Source organism: Simochromis diagramma, unplaced genomic scaffold (assembly GCF_900408965.1).
Source record: "Simochromis diagramma unplaced genomic scaffold, fSimDia1.1 OVJJ01000618.1, whole genome shotgun sequence".
Classification (NCBI taxonomy): Eukaryota; Metazoa; Chordata; class Actinopteri; order Cichliformes; family Cichlidae; genus Simochromis; species Simochromis diagramma.
The window spans coordinates 10,547,148-10,565,312 of NW_024387423.1; the positions used below are offsets into that span (position 1 = coordinate 10,547,148).

Sequence of the window (18,165 nt, forward strand, 5' to 3'; positions counted from 1 at the left end):
TGGTGGAGATGTTCACACATGCTGATGATCATTTGATCAAGTGCAATTACCAGTAACCATATGGATGTACATAGTTTTTCGCAGAGCTATTAAGTCCTGTGAAAACTTCATTTTTTACAACTTTGTGTAAAGATTATTCTGTCTTGAATACCATGCAAAGCTTTGCTGTCAATTAATAGAATTTTTCACAAATTCTTGACAAATTTACCAATGGAACTGCTCATACAATATATATGCATCAATATATGGTATTAAATATGTTTACGTGTTCATAAAACTATTTTTTCATATATATTTCTTAAATATTTTCTTATTTATTTAAAAACTGTATCAGAGGTGAAATCTCTTAAAACAATCAAAATTAAATATTTATATACAGTGGGGCAAAAAAGTATTTAGTCAGCCACCGATTGTGCAAGTTCCCCCACCTAAAATGATGACAGAGGTCAGTAATTTGCACCACAGGTACACTTCAACTGTGAGAGACAGAATGTGAAAAAAAATAAATAAATAAAAAAAAATCCATGAATCCACATGGTAGGATTTGTAAAGAATTTATTCGTAAATCAGGGTGGAAAATAAGTATTTGGTCAATAACAAAAATACAACTCAATACTTTGTAACATAACCTTTGTTGGCATAACAAGGTCAAACGTTTACTATAGGTCTTTACCAGGTTTGCACACACAGTAGCTGGTATTTTGGCCCATTCCTCCATGCAGATCTTCTCGAGAGCAGTGATGTTTTGGGCTGTCGCCGAGCAACACGGACTTTCAACTCCCGCCACAGATTTTCTATGGGGTTGAGGTCTGGAGACTGGCTAGGCCACTCCAGGACTTTCAAATGCTTCTTACGGAGCCACTCCTTTGTTGCCCGGGCGGTGTGTTTTGGATCATTGTCATGTTGGAAGACCCAGCCTCGTTTCATCTTCAAAGTTCTCACTGATGAAAGGAGGTTTTGGCTCAAAATCTCACGATACATGGCCCCATTCATTCTGTCCTTAACACGGATCAGTCGTCCTGTCCCCTTGGCAGAAAAACAGCCCCATAGCATGATGTTTCCACCCCCATGCTTCACAGTAGGTATGGTGTTCTTGGGATGCAACTCAGTATTCTTCTTCCTCCAAACACAACGAGTTGAGTTTATACCAAAAAGTTCTACTTTGGTTTCATCTGACCACATGACATTCTCCCAATCCTCTGCTGTATCATCCATGTGCTCTCTGGCAAACTTCAGACGGGCCTGGACATGCACTGGCTCCAGCAGCGGAACACGTCTGGCACTGCGGGATTTGATTCCCTGCCGTTGTAGTGTGTTACTGATGGTGACCTTTGTTACTTTGGTCCCAGCTCTCTGCAGGTCATTCACCAGGTCCCCCCGTGTGGTTCTGGGATCTTTGCTCACCGTTCTCATGATCATTTTGACCCCACGGGATGAGATCTTGCGTGGAGCCCCAGATCGAGGGAGATTATCAGTGGTCTTGTATGTCTTCCATTTTCTGATGATTGCTCCCACAGTTGATTTTTTCACACCAAGCTGCTTGCCTATTGTAGATTCACTCTTCCCAGTCTGGTGCAGGTCTACAATACTTTTCCTGGTGTCCTTCGAAAGCTCTTTGGTCTTGGCCATGGCGGAGTTTGGAGTCTGACTGTTTGAGGCTGTGGACAGGTGTCTTTTATACAGATGATGAGTTCAAACAGGTGCCATTCATACAGGTAACGAGTGGGGGACAGAAAAGCGTCTTACAGAAGATGTTACAGCCAGAGATTTTCCATGTTTGAGGTGACCAAATACTTATTTTCCACCCTAATTTACGAATAAATTCTTTACAAATCCTACCATGTGAATTCTGGATTCTCACAGTGAAGGTCTGTGAAAACTGACCTATATTTAAGTGGGGGAACTTGCACAATCGGTGGCTGACTAAATACTTTTTTGCCCCACTGTAGATACAGATGTAAATCTTAAGTAAATATATTATTGCATCACAAAATTTTCTGATTCTCAAAAACTGTTTCTTTTTATATACAAGTCATTACTGTCAACACCAAGCTCAAATATAAAAGAAACAAAAATCCCTGTAAAGTGCTGAGGTGATACAACAATGTCAGGTATGTTTTAAAGCTATCAATTATGTCCCCAAAGAAAACCAATAAACACTTCTAGATAATTTACTAACGCACCTGAAAAGTCACCTAGAGGCCAGTTTCCTGTCACTCACAATGATTAAGCTGAATTTTAGGATAAACTAAAGTAACTTAAAACAATATTGTCCAAATTAAACAAGACAGTGAGATTACAATTTGCTGATTCTGCAGGGACTTTCAGCTCAAGCTGTAAAAGAAGGAATAGGGAACAAGGTCCATGGCGGTGGTCAGCAAACTGTAGTGGAAACATTCTTCCCTGCTGAAAACAAACCCATTTATTATCACGGATGATGAAGGAACCTGTGGAGAGTTGGTGACAAATTCATACAGGATATTAGACAAGGACCTTCAATACAGTAAATCGTAGTACTTCCCCAGCAGCTGTCACCCCGGCAAGCCTCTCTATGCCTATTTATATCTGGAATTACTTAAACGAATGTCCTCTTAGGTCATCTACTTATCCTGCCCAATATATAAATAATAAAAATAATAATAAACACACACAGACTCAAGTTAAATATTAGTTTATTTAGCTTTGATAACTTTATTAAATAGTACATTTATTAATAAATGCATTAAGTATTGGCAAAGTCTGCACTGCTTGTTGAGCAATTTAATATTTACAATATGTCAACAGGAAATAATAAAATAGTTCACATTATGGAGTGGAAGACTTTATTTGCATAATTAATCTTTAGCACTTCAGAAGATTCTTTGAGCTTATTTCAAAAAGCTGTAAAGGGTTTAGAAGGAGGTTAAGCCTGAGAGAAATTAAAGAGGGGTTTCAAGAAATATTGTATGGAAGATGTGGATTTAAGCAAACTGGTTTCACCTCTTTGAGATTTTAACATTGAAATGAGGAGCCATGAAATTTTTTTTAAGCCCTTTACAAGGCTGCGCCATCACTTCACATTCTAAACTCGAATAATTGCAAAAATACCTTCAAATAAATATATAAATATCTTTCCAGTTCCATGATCACTGATTATGCTGCTCATGCTTCACCCAGTCTTGCCATCCTCCAGAGTAATACTGAACACTGAAACAAGACACAAAAGAAAGAAAAAAGTGAACATTTGCTTTGACGAAATCACAGACTTTTCATAATTTAAGACTTTTAAACAAAATCACGCATTTGTATGTGACTTTACCATCACCAGACAATCACAGCGTTTTAATACTTGACACATAGACATAGAAAATGTGATGTGGGACATGTGGTATCCTTCCAAGGAGGAACAGCATTGTGGCAATAACAAGGCAATAACCTCAACTATAGTAAATGCTGTCTCATGGTGGTAACTATAAAAGTCTAAGTTTAACCACAATACTGATAACTTTTCTCGTGACTGAAAATGGCCAAGTCCAGTAAGAAACATAATGACGAGGTGGAAACCAGTGACGGTGACAGACATAAGCCAAGGACACATATCTCACTCTTTGTATCCCAATGTGATGGCCGTGTTCAGCGCAGTCTTGCTCCTGATTCCCGCCAAACAAGTAAACACAACGTTATCTGTCTGGTGAGGTAATTCACCACCATACTTTTCTTTGAAGTCTTCTGGACCCAGCTGGAGTGCAGTGTTCACTTGCGCCACTGTAAAGTCAAAAAACACAAAGGTTAAGGAAGTATGATGGGTTTGGTGCTCTGGAGAACAATTGGTTGAAAGCATTGTAGTACTATTTTAGAATAATGCCCCCCTTCGTACCATATAATATGAAGTGGCTCATATTGCTTGCGTTTTACTCCATTTAGAATTGTATGTCAAATTGAGCACATTTCAAACCTAATTAAACTTGCCATTATGAAGCCACGGGGACAAAGCACACCTTCAAATGTTTGTTTTATGAACAATATAAAAACTGTGTATGAGTTTGCTTCATTTTGGACATTTACGATTTGTTATTTACCCCCAACCCACACAAACTGCAGTATACTACACTAGTATACAAGTCTAAAGCCCTGGCAGCCCTGCAGGTAGAGAGAGCAGTACTCACGGGGGACGTTAATGGAGCCGGGGATGAAGCCGTATTCTCGGAGCTCCCAGGGCTCTCGCACATCTATAACTACCGCTTTCCGCCCAACCAGGAGCTCCTTCAGCTGCTCATAACTCACGACTGTGCTCGCTGGCGTTGAACTGAATGTGCGGAACAGCAACTCTGCGTTTAAAAACAAGACAGACAATATACTTAATGCAGTATATGAGCTCCTTCAAAACATGACAGTGAGTCGCTCATGTTAAACCTCACTTTTGTAACCGGGGCGAGTGCTGACACTGCTGGACACAGAGCCTTGTCCTCCCGGGACGCAAGCTTCAAACTGGACGGTATTATTCCATAAAAGCCGCGGGACAACACCGGCAAGTCTCCAACAACTTCTCAAGGCCATGTGTGATTATCAAAGCCAGATACTGCACTCTAAATTATCACTGCTCTTCAACACAAACCCTCACTTAAGCGTATCTGTGTGGGACAACTAAAAAAAAGTCACAATGCCGACAATTATCTGCGCTTGCGCAGACGTACGGATATCCTAATGGGCCAAAATTCTTTCCCCACAAATGCCTTAGTGATAGTTTCAAACAAGTAATAACTAACTATTTATCAACACAAAATAGCATCATGTCCCCTAATTAGATCAAACAAGTGCATCAAGTAAAAACAAAAAACATTATTTATGGGAAACTGGGAAACGCATAAAGATGGGAAACAAGCTTTTATTTACCTCTAGTAAAAAAGAGATTTTCCCACTCAACTTGAATGCAGCATTGGGCCAACCTGAGCTGCCGTAGTGCGTCACACATAACCAGTGCTGCCTGTAAATGCTAACGAAAGCTTGACACATGTTTTAAAAGTCAAGGGTGGAAACAAAAAGATATTGAGATAACTGTTGACGGTATTGCGCGTTTTTTCTTTGAATAGCCATAATGTCTGCGTGTAATTTTGGATAAAACACACCAGTTCAGTTTTTATCCTACCAAGCTAATGTAGCTGGCCTTTTTTGCAACCCAGGAAGAGCTGACATCTCAGTGTTGGCTTCATATTAGCTGACAAAGTCAACATAGGAGCTAACTTTAAGAGGTGAGTTAATACATATTCCATTTTCGCTAAATCTAGTGTGAAAAAGATAAACTAATTTTGAAAATTTCCTTAATAAATGGGTTAGGCGCCTCTTATTCTCACCCAAACCGGGCTGCCGGGGTTGTTAAGGCCTCTTAATCATGGTGTTGTCCATTAATAGAGTTATCTGTCGTAAAAACTCTGATTTTCTCCTACTGCCTTTATTTAGCAGTGGCATATCATGTAGCCGTAGGTATTGTGACCGTTCGCTTCCAGATTTCTTGCAGTTTAGAAAACGTTTAGGTCAGTAGCATGTTAGGCTAAGGGTGTAAAAATTATTTCAAAAGGAGTCCACCAGGAAAATCAGCTTAAACCTACAAGCAGTGGAAAGTTTTTGATTGGTTAAATCAGTCACCTGATTTAATCTCCCCGAACACACCAGCTTGAGAGTAGCGTCAAACACACCAACTTATAACAGCCAAACCACCTATTGCATTTACCGTTTAATTATTTAAATAATCTTCAGCAGAGGCTATTCTGGTATGGCAAAAAAAAAAAAAATGAATTTTTGTTGTTGTTGTTGTTGTTGTTTTTAGTGCTGTTGTCTTGAAAGTGGATTTCGTTGAGTCAGAGCCCAGCAAGGAGGAGTTGGCTTGGGCTTTTGAATGAAGGAGGGGAAAAAACAACTGCTTTAATGAAAAGTAGTTTACTGAATATATATAAAATATGAGAAAGCAAGAGTGTAATTGTGCAAACATAATTAGTTATTCTATCCTAATTTTTTTTCACTATTGTTGGAAGCAAAGTAGTGCTTGACGATTCAATGTATGCATAGCTATTTGAATGTAAACACATGCTGTCATAAAGTTTTGATTTGGCACATTTCTGTAGGACTGTGCTGTAGTACAATGACAACACAATAAATGTGTGTGAGTGTGTGCATTTAACAATGCCTGATCTAAACTGTAGGGTTTTGTTTGTTTTGTTTTTTTTTGCTATTTTGAAAGTACCTCATTCTGTTGTGAAGAAAATAATAATAGCAGTTGTGTAGTACCTGGGTAAACAAAATTATGGGTGGGTGTCCTAAATGTTTAAAACTAAACCAGTGTTGTCCCTTCTTGCTTTCAGAGCACCAGATGCGGCTGAAGGACCCCTTCTCCTTGAAAGCCGCCGACATGACTAAGCGGACTAATAAACCAAGAAAACCTCGAGATGAGGAATCATCAGATGAAGTCAGCGGTAAGTCACCGTAACAGTCCGGTGCCATGTACTGTTACGGTTAAGACTATGAATTTTGACTTGGTAGAGTCCTATAGACTATTCTTGGGTATTTTTGTCAATGTTGAAAAGTCTGTGAGGTTTCATTCATTATTCTTATGGGATCAGTGCAATTCATCTTCAATTAAAAGGATCCTTGCTTACAAGACACCTTGTCTGTTAACAGGACTGACTTGCCAGCATGTGAGTAGAGCAGTGGACCTGAACTCAGTAAAGAAATCAGTCCTCTCGAGTGTGTGGTCGGTATGCTCAGAGTGCCTAAAGGAAAGGACAATGATTGATGGCGAGCCAGCAGCCTCTCAGGACATTCTGGTGTGTCTAAAGTGTGGTTTTCAGGTAAGTTTTTTTTTAAAAAAGATAAATAAAGCAAAATGTGATGCAGCAGAGTTTAAACTAAATTGAAATAAACAACAGAGTAAGAACGTCATTATCATATTCAAGTTTCTTTAATTCTTATTTGTGTATGAACTAGAGATGGACCGATCCGATATTACGTATCGGTATCGGTCCGATACTGACCTAAATTACTGGATCGGATATCGGAGAAAAATAAAAAATGTAATCCGATCCATTAAATATCACGAAAGCACCTCACAAAACTTGCAACACGCCGTAACTCACCTCAGAACGTTAGCACGTCGGAGCAGTATGCATCACGTGATAGAGCGGCATGCGGGACCTGTCGGTGGTCTGGATAGCATGTGGAGCTTCGCTAGCAACCCGGCATTTCATCTCAGACAAAGTTATCCCCGAGAGAAGTAAAGCAAGTGTGTAAGTCCATCTCTGAATGTTTGTAAAGCATTCCTGCGTTAAGCTTAACAAACGATATATGGAGCGACTGCTTCTTCTTGCTGCTACTTCAATCATGAAACTGCTTAACGATCAGCTGATCGGCTTTTCTGTCGCGAGTCCGTGTCTCTAGTTTGCTTTTGGCCCACTTTGCACCAGAAAGAGGAAACCAGCGGCTGAACAACAGCAGCACGTTTAAGCTTGATCAGCTGTTGTTAGAATTTATTTAATATTACTTTCTACTCGAGGATCTTTTTCTACGTAGCTGACAGCTGGTAACTGTGCAGGGGCGGATCTAGCAAAGTTTAGCCAGGGGGGCCGATAGGGCATTAACAGGGAAAAGGGGGCACAAAGACATACTTTTCTTTCTTATTCTCATTTAAAATGTCTAGCTTTTAATAAATAATTATCTGACACCCAAAGTTTTAATTTGATGCAAAATGAATAGAAGTCCATTACTGTATATAGTAACTATTAAGTCTAATATATATACCCTAGTAAGCTATAGTACTTTTTCCTTTGGGAAGGTACCATCTGTGCAGTCTGCAATTTTGTTGAAGAAAGATGTTGAATCTATTTAATATTTCTTGAAAAATAATTGATTTCTGTGCATTTTTTTTCACACTGCATCAAATTAAGGTTGATTACGTCGATTAAGCATCATGAGGTGGAGCGTGAGGGGTGGTTCCCTATTTTTTATTTATTTATTTTTGTTGTTGCTGGGAGTTGGAACCCTATTAGTTAGGTTGCTTAATATTTACGCTAAGTACTCTTTAAAATACCAGAATAGGGAGGATGGTGTAGGTTTAAGTTTATTAGATTGATCAGTATTGCTGAACTATGAAATATTTTTTTTTGCATACAGGTATAACAGAATAGCTTTAGTGTAGTTGTTGTTTTAAACTTGAGTATGAACTTATACAAAATGCAGCAAGATATTTAAAAAACAGTTTTGTTGATTAAAAAACACTATATCGGATTCATATCGGTATCGGCAGATATCCAAATTTATGATATCGGTATCGGACATAAAAAAGTGGTATCGTGCCATCTCTAGTATGAACTTGACTGTTTCTTTACTTTCATGTGTACACTCACTGGACACTTTATTAAATGTGCCTTAATAGTGCCGGGTTGGACTGCATTTTGCCTCTAGAACTGCCATAATTCTCCACAGTATAGGTTCAACAAGGTGCTGGAAACATTACTTGGAAACTTTAGTCGTTGTTGATTTGATAGTATCATACAGTTGCTGCTTGCATGTCCAAAATGCTAATTGTGCATTCTGCCCTGCTCTGTTGCATCGAGATCTGGTAACTGTGGAGGTCATTTGAATACAATGAACTCATTGTCATGCTCAACAAACCAATTTTTTAAAAATTATTTATTTACTTTTTTGTTGTTGTTCAATTTTGGTGAGCCCGTGTAAATTGTGGCATCATTTTTCTGCAGACACAGTCTTCTGCTGCTGTAACGCAGCTGCTTCGAGGTTTGATGTGTTCTATGTTCAGAGATGCTCTTCTGCATTCCTTTGTTGTAACAAGTGGTTATTTGAGTTACTGTTGCCTTGGCTTTGTGGGGAAAATCATAGATCAGCAGTTTCTAAAATACTCAGCCCTTCTACCACCAACAGCCAAGCTATGCCCAAAGTCACTTATATCATCATTCTTCTTCATTCTGATGCTCAGTTAATGCCCCTCCCCTTGAGGTTGAAGGCATTTTTGAGACTTAAAATGTGGTTTTAGTTTCAGGGTTACAATTAGGTCATGGTTAGGTTTGGGCTTGGGGTTAGGCATTCAGGTTTGTTGGTTAGGGTACGCAGCTAGTGAAGCATTAAGAAAATGTCCATAATGAAGTGGTTAGGCCTGTTGGAACTTTCAAGAAAAGAGGAAGTGTAAACATGACCCTGAATAAAGATTTTCACCCTACTGTGCTCTTGAAGATTTGTTGCACCTTAAATGTTGTGAGCCCAGAGTGTATTTTATGGTTGCCAACAAAGATTTCTGTTTTTACAGGGCTGTAACCAGTCAGGGATCCAGCATGTTGTGAAGCATCAACAGGCTTTCCACCCAGAGTCACACTGCATCACCATCAGTTTGAGCACATGGAAGGCCTGGTGAGAAACCCAGGAAGTTAATTGTGAACTGTCATGAAAAGAAGCCAAGGCTGCACACAATGGTGCCCTGTTTGTCACCTTGCGATGGCATGTGTCAGAATGCTGCCAGCATGTGAGCTCAAATAGAAAACAACAGGCACCTGCAGTCTTTTTGATCCTGGCTACCACAATTCTAAGACCAGTTTGTTTATTTGTAAATAATTTTACATCATTTTAGGCTCATAAATAATAAAATAAAATTTGTTTTCCTCCATTATAATTAGGGATGGGAATCGAGAACCAGCTCCCAGTAGTCCAATTCCTTGGAATCATTAGTCTGCCTGCTTATCGATCCTGCTTATCAGATCTTGAGCTCTTGCTGCAATCAGCTGATTTCAGTTTGTGTGTCAGGGGAGGAAAAAAGTGTCACAGTTTACAGCATGGATATGGACATTACTTTTATTTTTATTGCATAAAAGGATGAGAGCACGATAATGAAGTGGAGACTGCTCCAAGACAGAAACAACTGCATTATATTGTTGACACAACTTTGGCTCTTTACAAGCACTTTCACCGACACTGTGCTAAGCTAGATGGGATGTTAAAGCTGAGTAAATGCTGGCACCAGAACAGCACCGTGATAAAGTAAGCAGTTATTCGCGGTGAAGCCGCTGCTTAAATTCAACAGGTAACAGAGCCTGAGCGGTCTGGCTGCAGCCTCCGTGTCTACCTGTTCATGTTTCTACAGTAAAATCACTGTGACGATCAGTTTAAAGTCTCTTTTCTGGTTTTCATCTTTGATTTGTGTTCATACATCAATACTAAGAGAAAGATCACGTGTGTTCTTATTAGGATAGGGATTTGTGCTGGTGTGTGGGGCTGTAGCCTGTAGGTTTATGTAGTTAAATGGTAATTATGAGACGTTGCGTTTCAGATCATTTTACAGAGTAACATGAAAGTAACGTAATGAGTAGTTTAACAAATGCCTTTCGCCTGGGTGTAATTAAATAGAAGAACACTTTAAGAAAGGTGTTCTGTGTAATATATGTAATATATTTTTGAGTAATGACCCCAACACTGATTAATTTTTATCAATTCCCATCCCTAATCATGATTTCTAAACTGCTTTCCACTCTAGCCAAGTAATTCTGATGTTAAATACTGTCTTATTAGTTTCTAAAGTAAAATGAACCCGGTCTTATTAACCTCTCTCTTTGTGACAGGTGTTTCGAATGCAGTGAAGAGCTCTCGACTCATTGCAACAAGAAGGCTTTGGCTCAGAGCCTGGACTTTTTACAAAAGCACTCTGTCAAGGCAACATCAGGTAAGGTGTTTTCTGACCATCCACTGTTGTCAAATTAAGCCTCAGTTATACAAAACGTACATGCTTACTGCAGTTTCAGCAGGGCCAAATTACAGTGTAGCTCAAGATTTATCATTCCTTTAAACTGGTGATCCTTTCTTTAGTTGAATACATCTCATGTTACATAATTTGCTTAATATTCTGGTCAGTCTATGTTTTGTGTCTATGAGTAGAAGGCAAAAGCACAATAACAGTATATGAGCCAGTTAGTGGCTGCGTTGTGGCCAGATCCACAAATAAGACGGGCTCCTATCAGAAAAGTTATTCTTCTAAGTGAAGGGCTGACATTCCAGCAGTCGGCTGCAGTCCACCTGCTCCCCCTGGTGGCAATGGTCATGTGAAGTTTGACCTACTGTTCTTCATGCAGAGACACCCCACACTATTCAAATGGGTGAAATGGTTGTCTGATTTTTTGTTTTGTTTTGTTTTGCTTTTCTATGCTGCTAAGTGCTTGAAGAATATTCTTTCTACCCTTCTGTGGGTCTAAAATTGAATTAGAGCAGCAAACTTGTCATTAAAAGCAATAAAACTTACTAGAAATACTAAGAACTAGACGTAGAATAGAGTTGGATTTTAGTTGCAGTATTTTCAGCATTACTTACTACCTTCAGACTTGTCCTTTTCCCTCACTTGGACCACCTGAGCCCCCCACCCCACACTGAGTCAGTCATCCATATAGACATCAACTCCCATTCTCAATACTTACTTGTACCTACACCTTCAGCTCAGTGTGCATCTCTTGCTTTGTGCTGGCGTGCTGAAAGACCTCCTAGCAGACTGTAGTTGATCAGGGTGGTGGGCATCATCACTTTCAGTCTCTCAAGCCGTCTCTGCATCGCCCGCTGCATGCTGCCCAGTTGCCAGTGGCCAGAGGCCAGCCACTGAGGCCCAGGCAAGCTGGTCCCCAATCTAAGCCATGGCTGTGGAAGTTGCAAGATTGATTCTGCAGCTATCTCTCCCCTCACTCCCTCCCTTGCCCCCACCTTGCATATTGCATGACTGCACATATTTGTGGAATTAAGCGCTTGAGCGCTGCTTCCCCGGCTGGGTTCCCTGAAGAACAAGCGCAGCTGCGCAGGGTTCAGCCCTGTGATCTGTCGTTCTTTGTCTTTCCATCGCTATCCGTTTCTGTCCCTAGCTTCCTCTGTTAAGTTGCTGTATGTCTCACCACCTCTGGGCCTGTGTGCTGCACTAGTGGGAGCCAGGGTCCTCAACAAGTCTGAGCAACTGGATCCTAACAGCTGGAGCGCGTTAACTCTCAGTGGACATGCACACACATTCACAGATACACATAACGCCGAATGTTAAAAATAACTTTCAAGTCAAGCAGATACCCTATTTTCTTCCAGCTCATACTATACACTTGGCCTCTACAAAGGGCTTTAAGTTTCAGTAATACACTTAACTGAATTCTCACTGGCACAAAGTGTTCTTTGCAGCACAGAGTACAAGCTCTTCCTGGCACAATAAATCTGAATATCTTTTCTCCTCTAAGTACATTACATACCTGAAAAATTCAGATTCTTTGAAGTGTTTTAAAAGTGTCTACATAGTGTGTGTTACACACAGACTCTAAAAGAAATGTACAGAGAATTCATAAGTTAGACATGTGGTGGGTTGACAAATTTACATAGGTATACACTTTTGATTTTGTGTTGTTCATTTTTAAAGACTGTAGGTGAGCAGTGTTGCGTGTTTTGTTTTATATACCTATACGGTATGTCTGTGGAATAGCCTTTTTTTGTGCACAGTGCCAGGCCACAGTCCGTTGTTGGTGGGGATTGATCTGCCGAGCTGGACTGTAGCTACCAACAGCTTTCATGCAGCTCTGCTTCTTTAAATTATGTGTCACCTTTTTGTCACCTTTCTTGCCACTTGATTGTTCCACACCGGTCGGCCAAATGGGTATAGAAGCGGACAGCCATTGTTGCAGCAAAATAGATGGTCGTTGCTTGTTGAGGAGCTTGTGAAATTGCATTTCAGTGGAGGCCAGGGTTTCTCAAGAAGCTGCTGTTGTACTCTGTTTTTTTTTTTCTTTCTCTTTCCTATAGTCCCTAAGCACAAAAGAGCCCCAGCAAGGATTTTTTTCCAAATCTATAATAATTTTGTACAACAACAGCTTCGGGAAGAAAGAAAGTCGATTAACTGTGGTCTCTCACCATCAAGGCCTTCAGCTCAAGTGCCAGAGTCCCGGGTAAAAAAGCGACTTGACCTCAGGGGGGCTAGAATGCAGCATGTAACACAGCTGGGGAGTCTTTGTGGAGCAAATTAAAATGTTGGTTGTGAATCGAGTCATTCTTTGCATTATAATTGTAAGAAAATCTGAGTGTTAATATACAGTATCACTGGACTGCATGTGTGTATTAATGTATTCAAGCAATTTTCTTTAAATATCTTTGAAAATGATTCAGGGTTGCTTTACAATTTTTTTTTTTCTTTATTTTAACATAACCAAATCATCATAAACATCCTTGTATTAAACATTAATTTTAACATTAATTAAAGCCCACCCTGTGCACATGAACTTGCACCAGTAAAGCCTTATCCACATATAATGTGCTTCATTGGTTGTGTCATTGCTGTGTGGTTCACAGCTTGCTATAGTCGACATTCCTAAGTTTTGGATGTGAAGGTAACCTTGTTGCATGTTTCCAGAAACATTCTAAATGGAGGACTTTGACCTGATGTCAGATTGCGATATCCTTCCCTCTCATAGGTTGTTGCTTCGGTCACTCTCCTCTAAAAGCGCCAGACCAGTTCACACAGTTTTAGTTGATATCCAGCCACGTTGCCCTGTGTGTACGCCCAACATTTTCTGCATTCCCAATAGGAGGCATGCAGTAAAGAACTGTACAGACTGCAGCATCACTACTACTGACCTGAATACAGTGCACAGTCGTGTCAGACAAATGTAGCTGCACAACTTATATTTGTGCTCTGCCTTTGTTTCTTTTCCTATCGTAAGAAGTTTCATGTTCTCATATCTGCTGACACAGACACGGACCCCTAGGTAAGAGTCAGCACATCAAAGCTGCATTAAGTGGCTGACTCTGAATGTTGCGGGATCAGAAATAACATGGATTTATCTCTCATTTCCCTTTCATAATTTTTTTTTTCTCCAATTCTCAAAGGCCAAAACAGTTTTGTTTGCAAAAAGTTTATTGCTGTGTGGTGTTGGTCGCACTCACATTAAATCCTTTTCTAAATAGGTTGCTGTCATGGTGGGAAATTTATCACATGTTTATATGAGGAATATTTACATATTGTTTGCACCAGGGCTGTTTGTCCCTGTTGTGCTCAGAATTGCACTTCTAGCCTCCAGTTTTGAGACCGTGGCTTAAGTCAGAGATATTCTGTAGTTGGATTACGGCACTTTTATTCACCTGATTTCCTCACCTTGGTTGTTAATTTTGTAAGCCATAATTCTTAGTTTACTGTCAGTTTAGCTTTGCCGAGTCAGTAGCCAGTAAGATGCTTGTCCCCTGGTGGTGCTTTCATGGAGGTAATCAAGAGTGCTTCTGTCTTTATTCCCACCACCGCACATGAAAGTAGGCCAGATAGTGGGTAGTAAAATCTGTGTGCTTAAATGTGTGTGTGTCTGTAAGTAACATGGCACTGGGTTCTCTTGGCCTCAGATGGCAAGGAAACGGGCTTTTCATGCCCTGCAGTCACAACAAATTAGCAAATTAATAAGACATTTGGTGTTGCCTGGCCTTCCTCTTGACTGGCTGCTCTGCATGAAGTGAGCCGGCCTTGGCCCTCTGCACTGCTGCACTGTAAGTGAACGTGGATGACGCCCACTGGCCTTTGCATTTGACAGTCTCCCAGCCCAACTGTGAACTGCATTAAAAAGGCAGAGTAAAGGCCTTTTGAAAATAGACTTTTGCAGACTCCTGTGTTTTGTCTTGATGATATCAGTATAAATTGACATTAAGTTTCTCTTAGATATATAAAAAAAAAAAGTCTTTGGTGCGCTGCTGCTAAAAATAAAGTTGAAAATATTAATTTTTAACAAAACTGGTTATGTTTTGTTTTGTGAGCTTGAATTTTAGTCTGATGTTAGCCTTGCTTCAGCTTGATAATGTCGAACATGTAAGGCAGTTCGTTGTTTTTTTCTCTTTCTCTTTTGCAAGTACTTTTAGTAATATTCCCTGCCAAAGTAAGCATGTTTCTTTGTATTTCCGTTGTGTGAAAAAGAGCAGGGAGTACAGGAGGTGTTGGTGTACATGCATGCATGTGGGCGAGCTCGAGCACCACGAAGCTTTCCTCTGCCCTGGGGAAAGGCTCCACAGTGTCACTGCTGCCCATACTCGGTGGCTGAGCAAGGAGAGCCAGGTGGTGGTGCCGAGTGCAGCACAGTCAAGCGTGGATGCAGCTCATGCTGACATTTGCCTGCGCTGACTGCTGCGGGGAGAGGAAAAATCTGCTTTTCCATATGCTTGTGCTCGTCGCAACCCTTCCCTCCACCCTCTACTCCCCCACACTGCCCTCTTCTGCCCATCGCTCCCCCACCCCCTCCTCTGCCTCCAGTCTCAGCCAGATGGCTCCCTGAACATTGTTTACCTTGGGTGACGGTCCCAGATGCAGTGTGTGTCCATCGGCATCCCCATTCCATCCATTTCATTCCCTCATTCCTCTGCTTCTCTCTTAGCTCAAGTGCAGGTCTCGGCTCTCGCACTCAAGTTGCACTTTGTTGATTTTTGTGTCTCTCAAATACCACAACAAGTAGACATGCTCATTTACACACTCTTACTCCCACTCAACTATCTCTTCTGCTCAATTGTCCATACTTGCGTAAATGTCTCTTTTCACACCTTCTCAGTCTCACACCAAAACTCCAAAAATACACAGATTTTTTTTTTCTTTCTTTTTTTTCCCCTTCGATCAGGCCATGGCCTTTTCTCATCCCCACTTGTTTTCCATGCATTGTATGTGATGACATATGGGAGCTCCCTTATGGCTGCATATTGAAATTGAAAATAGGCCTCCAGATGTTGCCAGCACAGAGAGCCAGATGCATTTAGCACCACTGGGTGGAGCGTCTCAGCAGCATGTTGTCCCGACAAGCTGAACCTCGCCCCGGCCTTCTTGATCCCAAATCTAGAGGACAAGCTTAAATACGCTTGCTTCATTTCTCATCAGCGCTAAATATTTTCTGTTAAACCAATATAATTTAAGGCAGCAGCATTGGTGCAGGCAAGAAAATACAACGAAAAAAAGAAACCATGCACTGTGCATTGTGACAGAGTTGTTGTGGTATTTCTTCTCAAATCTATGTAAAAGAAAAGCTGACCTTTTTTTTTTTTTTTTTTTTTTTTTTTTTTTTTTTTTTTAGACACTGTTTAGTGGAATTTGATTTAGTATAAAATGCAAATTTTTAAAGCCACAAATAAAAGTCCAAGGCTCACATTCCACCGACTGTGACCAGGACTGTCGTTTTAATGCCCTTGGCCTTGGGGAGGGAAAGCTTGCTTGGTAGCGGCCAAGAGTGGGCTTACCTATCGCTGTATGTTGAATAGCTTTTTCAGTAAACATGCACAAAGAGTGATTCTATAAATTCAATATGTGCAAATGCAGGGCCATTTTGTTTTGAGGAAGAGAATGGCAAGAGCAAAGGTGCAGGTTCTTTTAAAGGTTTACTGTTGTATTGAATTTCTCAGTTTGGACATAAGCAGGTTCAGGCTAGTGACCTCGCTGCTAGCTTGCTCTCTTGACTCGCTTATATGTATAAAGTGTTCATGGACCAAACTCTCTTTGTGTTTCTCAGCAATTATTGGATTTCTCAACAGCCTTTGGACCTGAAAGTGCTTCCATCAGTCCCTGCAAGAATTTGCCATTTTGTAATGAAATGTCTTATTATCAGCTCAGAAGAGAGGTTATATTTTCTATGCAGTAGGAAACTCATTGAATTTTTTTTTTTTTACGTCAACTGTTGTAACTTCTGTTCAGCAATATTTTTAAATAAGATTAAAATGACATGAAAATCCTTTGACTCTGAAATTTTTTTAATACTACAATAACAAACTATTTGATTTTTTTTTTTTTTTAAATCATGCTGGTGTATTCACAAATTCTTTACACTCAGGACTGACTACTGCTAAAAAGAATTCAGTTCTCAATGTTAATATGGATGCCATTCAGAGCGTAATGCAAATGGCATATTTCAGTTGTCCTGTACTGCATCAAAGGGGGGAGAGAAAAAAATCCTGTAACATTTTCTAAAATCTCTATAAGATGATCTGCCTCACTATAGCGCACTGGGCTAAAGACTTGGGCCACTATTTCTATATATACTACTAATTTTCTAGAAAATGGAAAATGGTTGTTGTGGTTTATTTAAATGGTAAATGGCCTGTATTTGTATATCATTTTACTTAGTCCCTATGGACCCCAATGCGCTTTACACTACATTCAGTCATCCACCCATTCACACACACATTCACACACTGGTGATAGCAAGCTACATTGTAGCCACAGCTGCCCTGGGGCGCACTGACAGAGGTGAGGCTGCCGGACACTGGCACCACCGGGCCCTCTGACCATTTAAACATGTGCAAACATAAAGGAAAGTACAGGATACAAATCAAAAACTGGGTTTGTACAATTCTAACAAGTTCATGTGCTCATTATTTTTAAGAAGCACTCCAACACAATCCTCTGAAATTTAGCATTAAACCATGACAGAGCCTCCAGCGTGCTTTTAAGACTGCTGTAGACACTGTGGTAAATCTTTCCTGACCTCCTCTGTAAATACTGAAAAGATTTTGACTAATAATTTCACATATTGATTCATCACTCCACCAGAACTGTTGCCACTGATTTTCAGTCCAGTTCTTGTATAATTTTGCCTACCTAAGCCTTTTCTCCCTGTTTCCGTTCCTTAAGAATGGCTAACTGCCAGCAACGCTTCCAGTGAGACCATTTCTGATGAGGCTTTAGTGAACAGGAGAACTGAAGAGTCAGATGCATCATATTTCTTTTTGAGCTATGATGACTTCTTAGGTGCATCATACCTAGATATTTTATACCAAGTTTTCAGCTAATAGCTCTTTGGTAATCACCTTGCTGGTGCAAAAAGTTTATTATATACCTGTCAAAACTGTGATTCTGACATTATTCACAGATTCTAGTGAAGAAAAGGAAACAAATTGTGTATTGCAACAGGCTGCTATTACAGTTATCTGTTATGTATGGATACAACACTGGTTCATTCTTAATTTAGGTGCATTTTTTTTTTCTTTTTAAGTGGATTAACAAAGAAATAAACAAAAACAAGAAAACGTTCCTCTAAAAAATGAGTGAAAAAAGAGCTTCGGAAGAGTTTCAGAAAGCCTGGAGAACTATTGCTCAAGGCCAGTTTAAAAGATTACAAGAAAGTCTGGTTGCTGGGAAGCAAAATATAAAGAAATGAATGGTGGCTCAATGCTTTTGCC

At 40.1% G+C, this 18,165-nt stretch overlaps 2 protein-coding genes across 5 annotated transcripts in view; one reads left to right on the forward strand and one right to left on the reverse strand.

The window, feature by feature from the left end:
- Positions 1–1,993: 1,993 nt before the first annotated feature.
- Positions 1,994–4,831, reverse strand: tstd3 (thiosulfate sulfurtransferase like domain containing 3). 2 transcript variants are annotated; one of them, XM_040013339.1, is made up of 5 exons: positions 4,398–4,831; positions 4,146–4,307; positions 3,585–3,744; positions 3,088–3,186; positions 1,994–2,447 (listed from the first exon to the last, which is right to left on the reverse strand). In XM_040013339.1, exons 1-4 carry the CDS (start codon positions 4,534–4,536, stop codon positions 3,126–3,128), a joined length of 522 nt encoding a protein of 173 aa, XP_039869273.1. In that variant the 5' UTR covers positions 4,537–4,831; the 3' UTR covers positions 1,994–2,447; positions 3,088–3,125. The 2 variants fall into 2 exon arrangements, with proteins under 2 accessions (XP_039869273.1, XP_039869272.1); XM_040013338.1 differs by lacking the exon at positions 1,994–2,447 and having other exon boundaries at positions 2,656–3,186.
- Positions 4,832–4,932: 101 nt separating this feature from the next.
- The window catches only part of usp45 (ubiquitin specific peptidase 45), a 36,922-nt gene continuing 23,689 nt past the window's right edge, over positions 4,933–18,165 (forward strand). The window contains exons 1-5 of one of the 3 annotated variants that reach the window (XM_040013334.1): positions 4,933–5,228; positions 6,336–6,446; positions 6,652–6,821; positions 9,290–9,390; positions 10,593–10,693. In XM_040013334.1, the coding sequence (XP_039869268.1) occupies positions 6,344–6,446; positions 6,652–6,821; positions 9,290–9,390; positions 10,593–10,693 (475 nt within the window). In that variant the 5' untranslated portion in view covers positions 4,933–5,228; positions 6,336–6,343. Of the gene's footprint in view, positions 5,229–5,662; positions 5,748–6,335; positions 6,447–6,651; positions 6,822–9,289; positions 9,391–10,592; positions 10,694–18,165 lie in introns of those variants that run through there. The other 2 variants (XM_040013332.1, XM_040013333.1) reach the window with 2 other exon arrangements.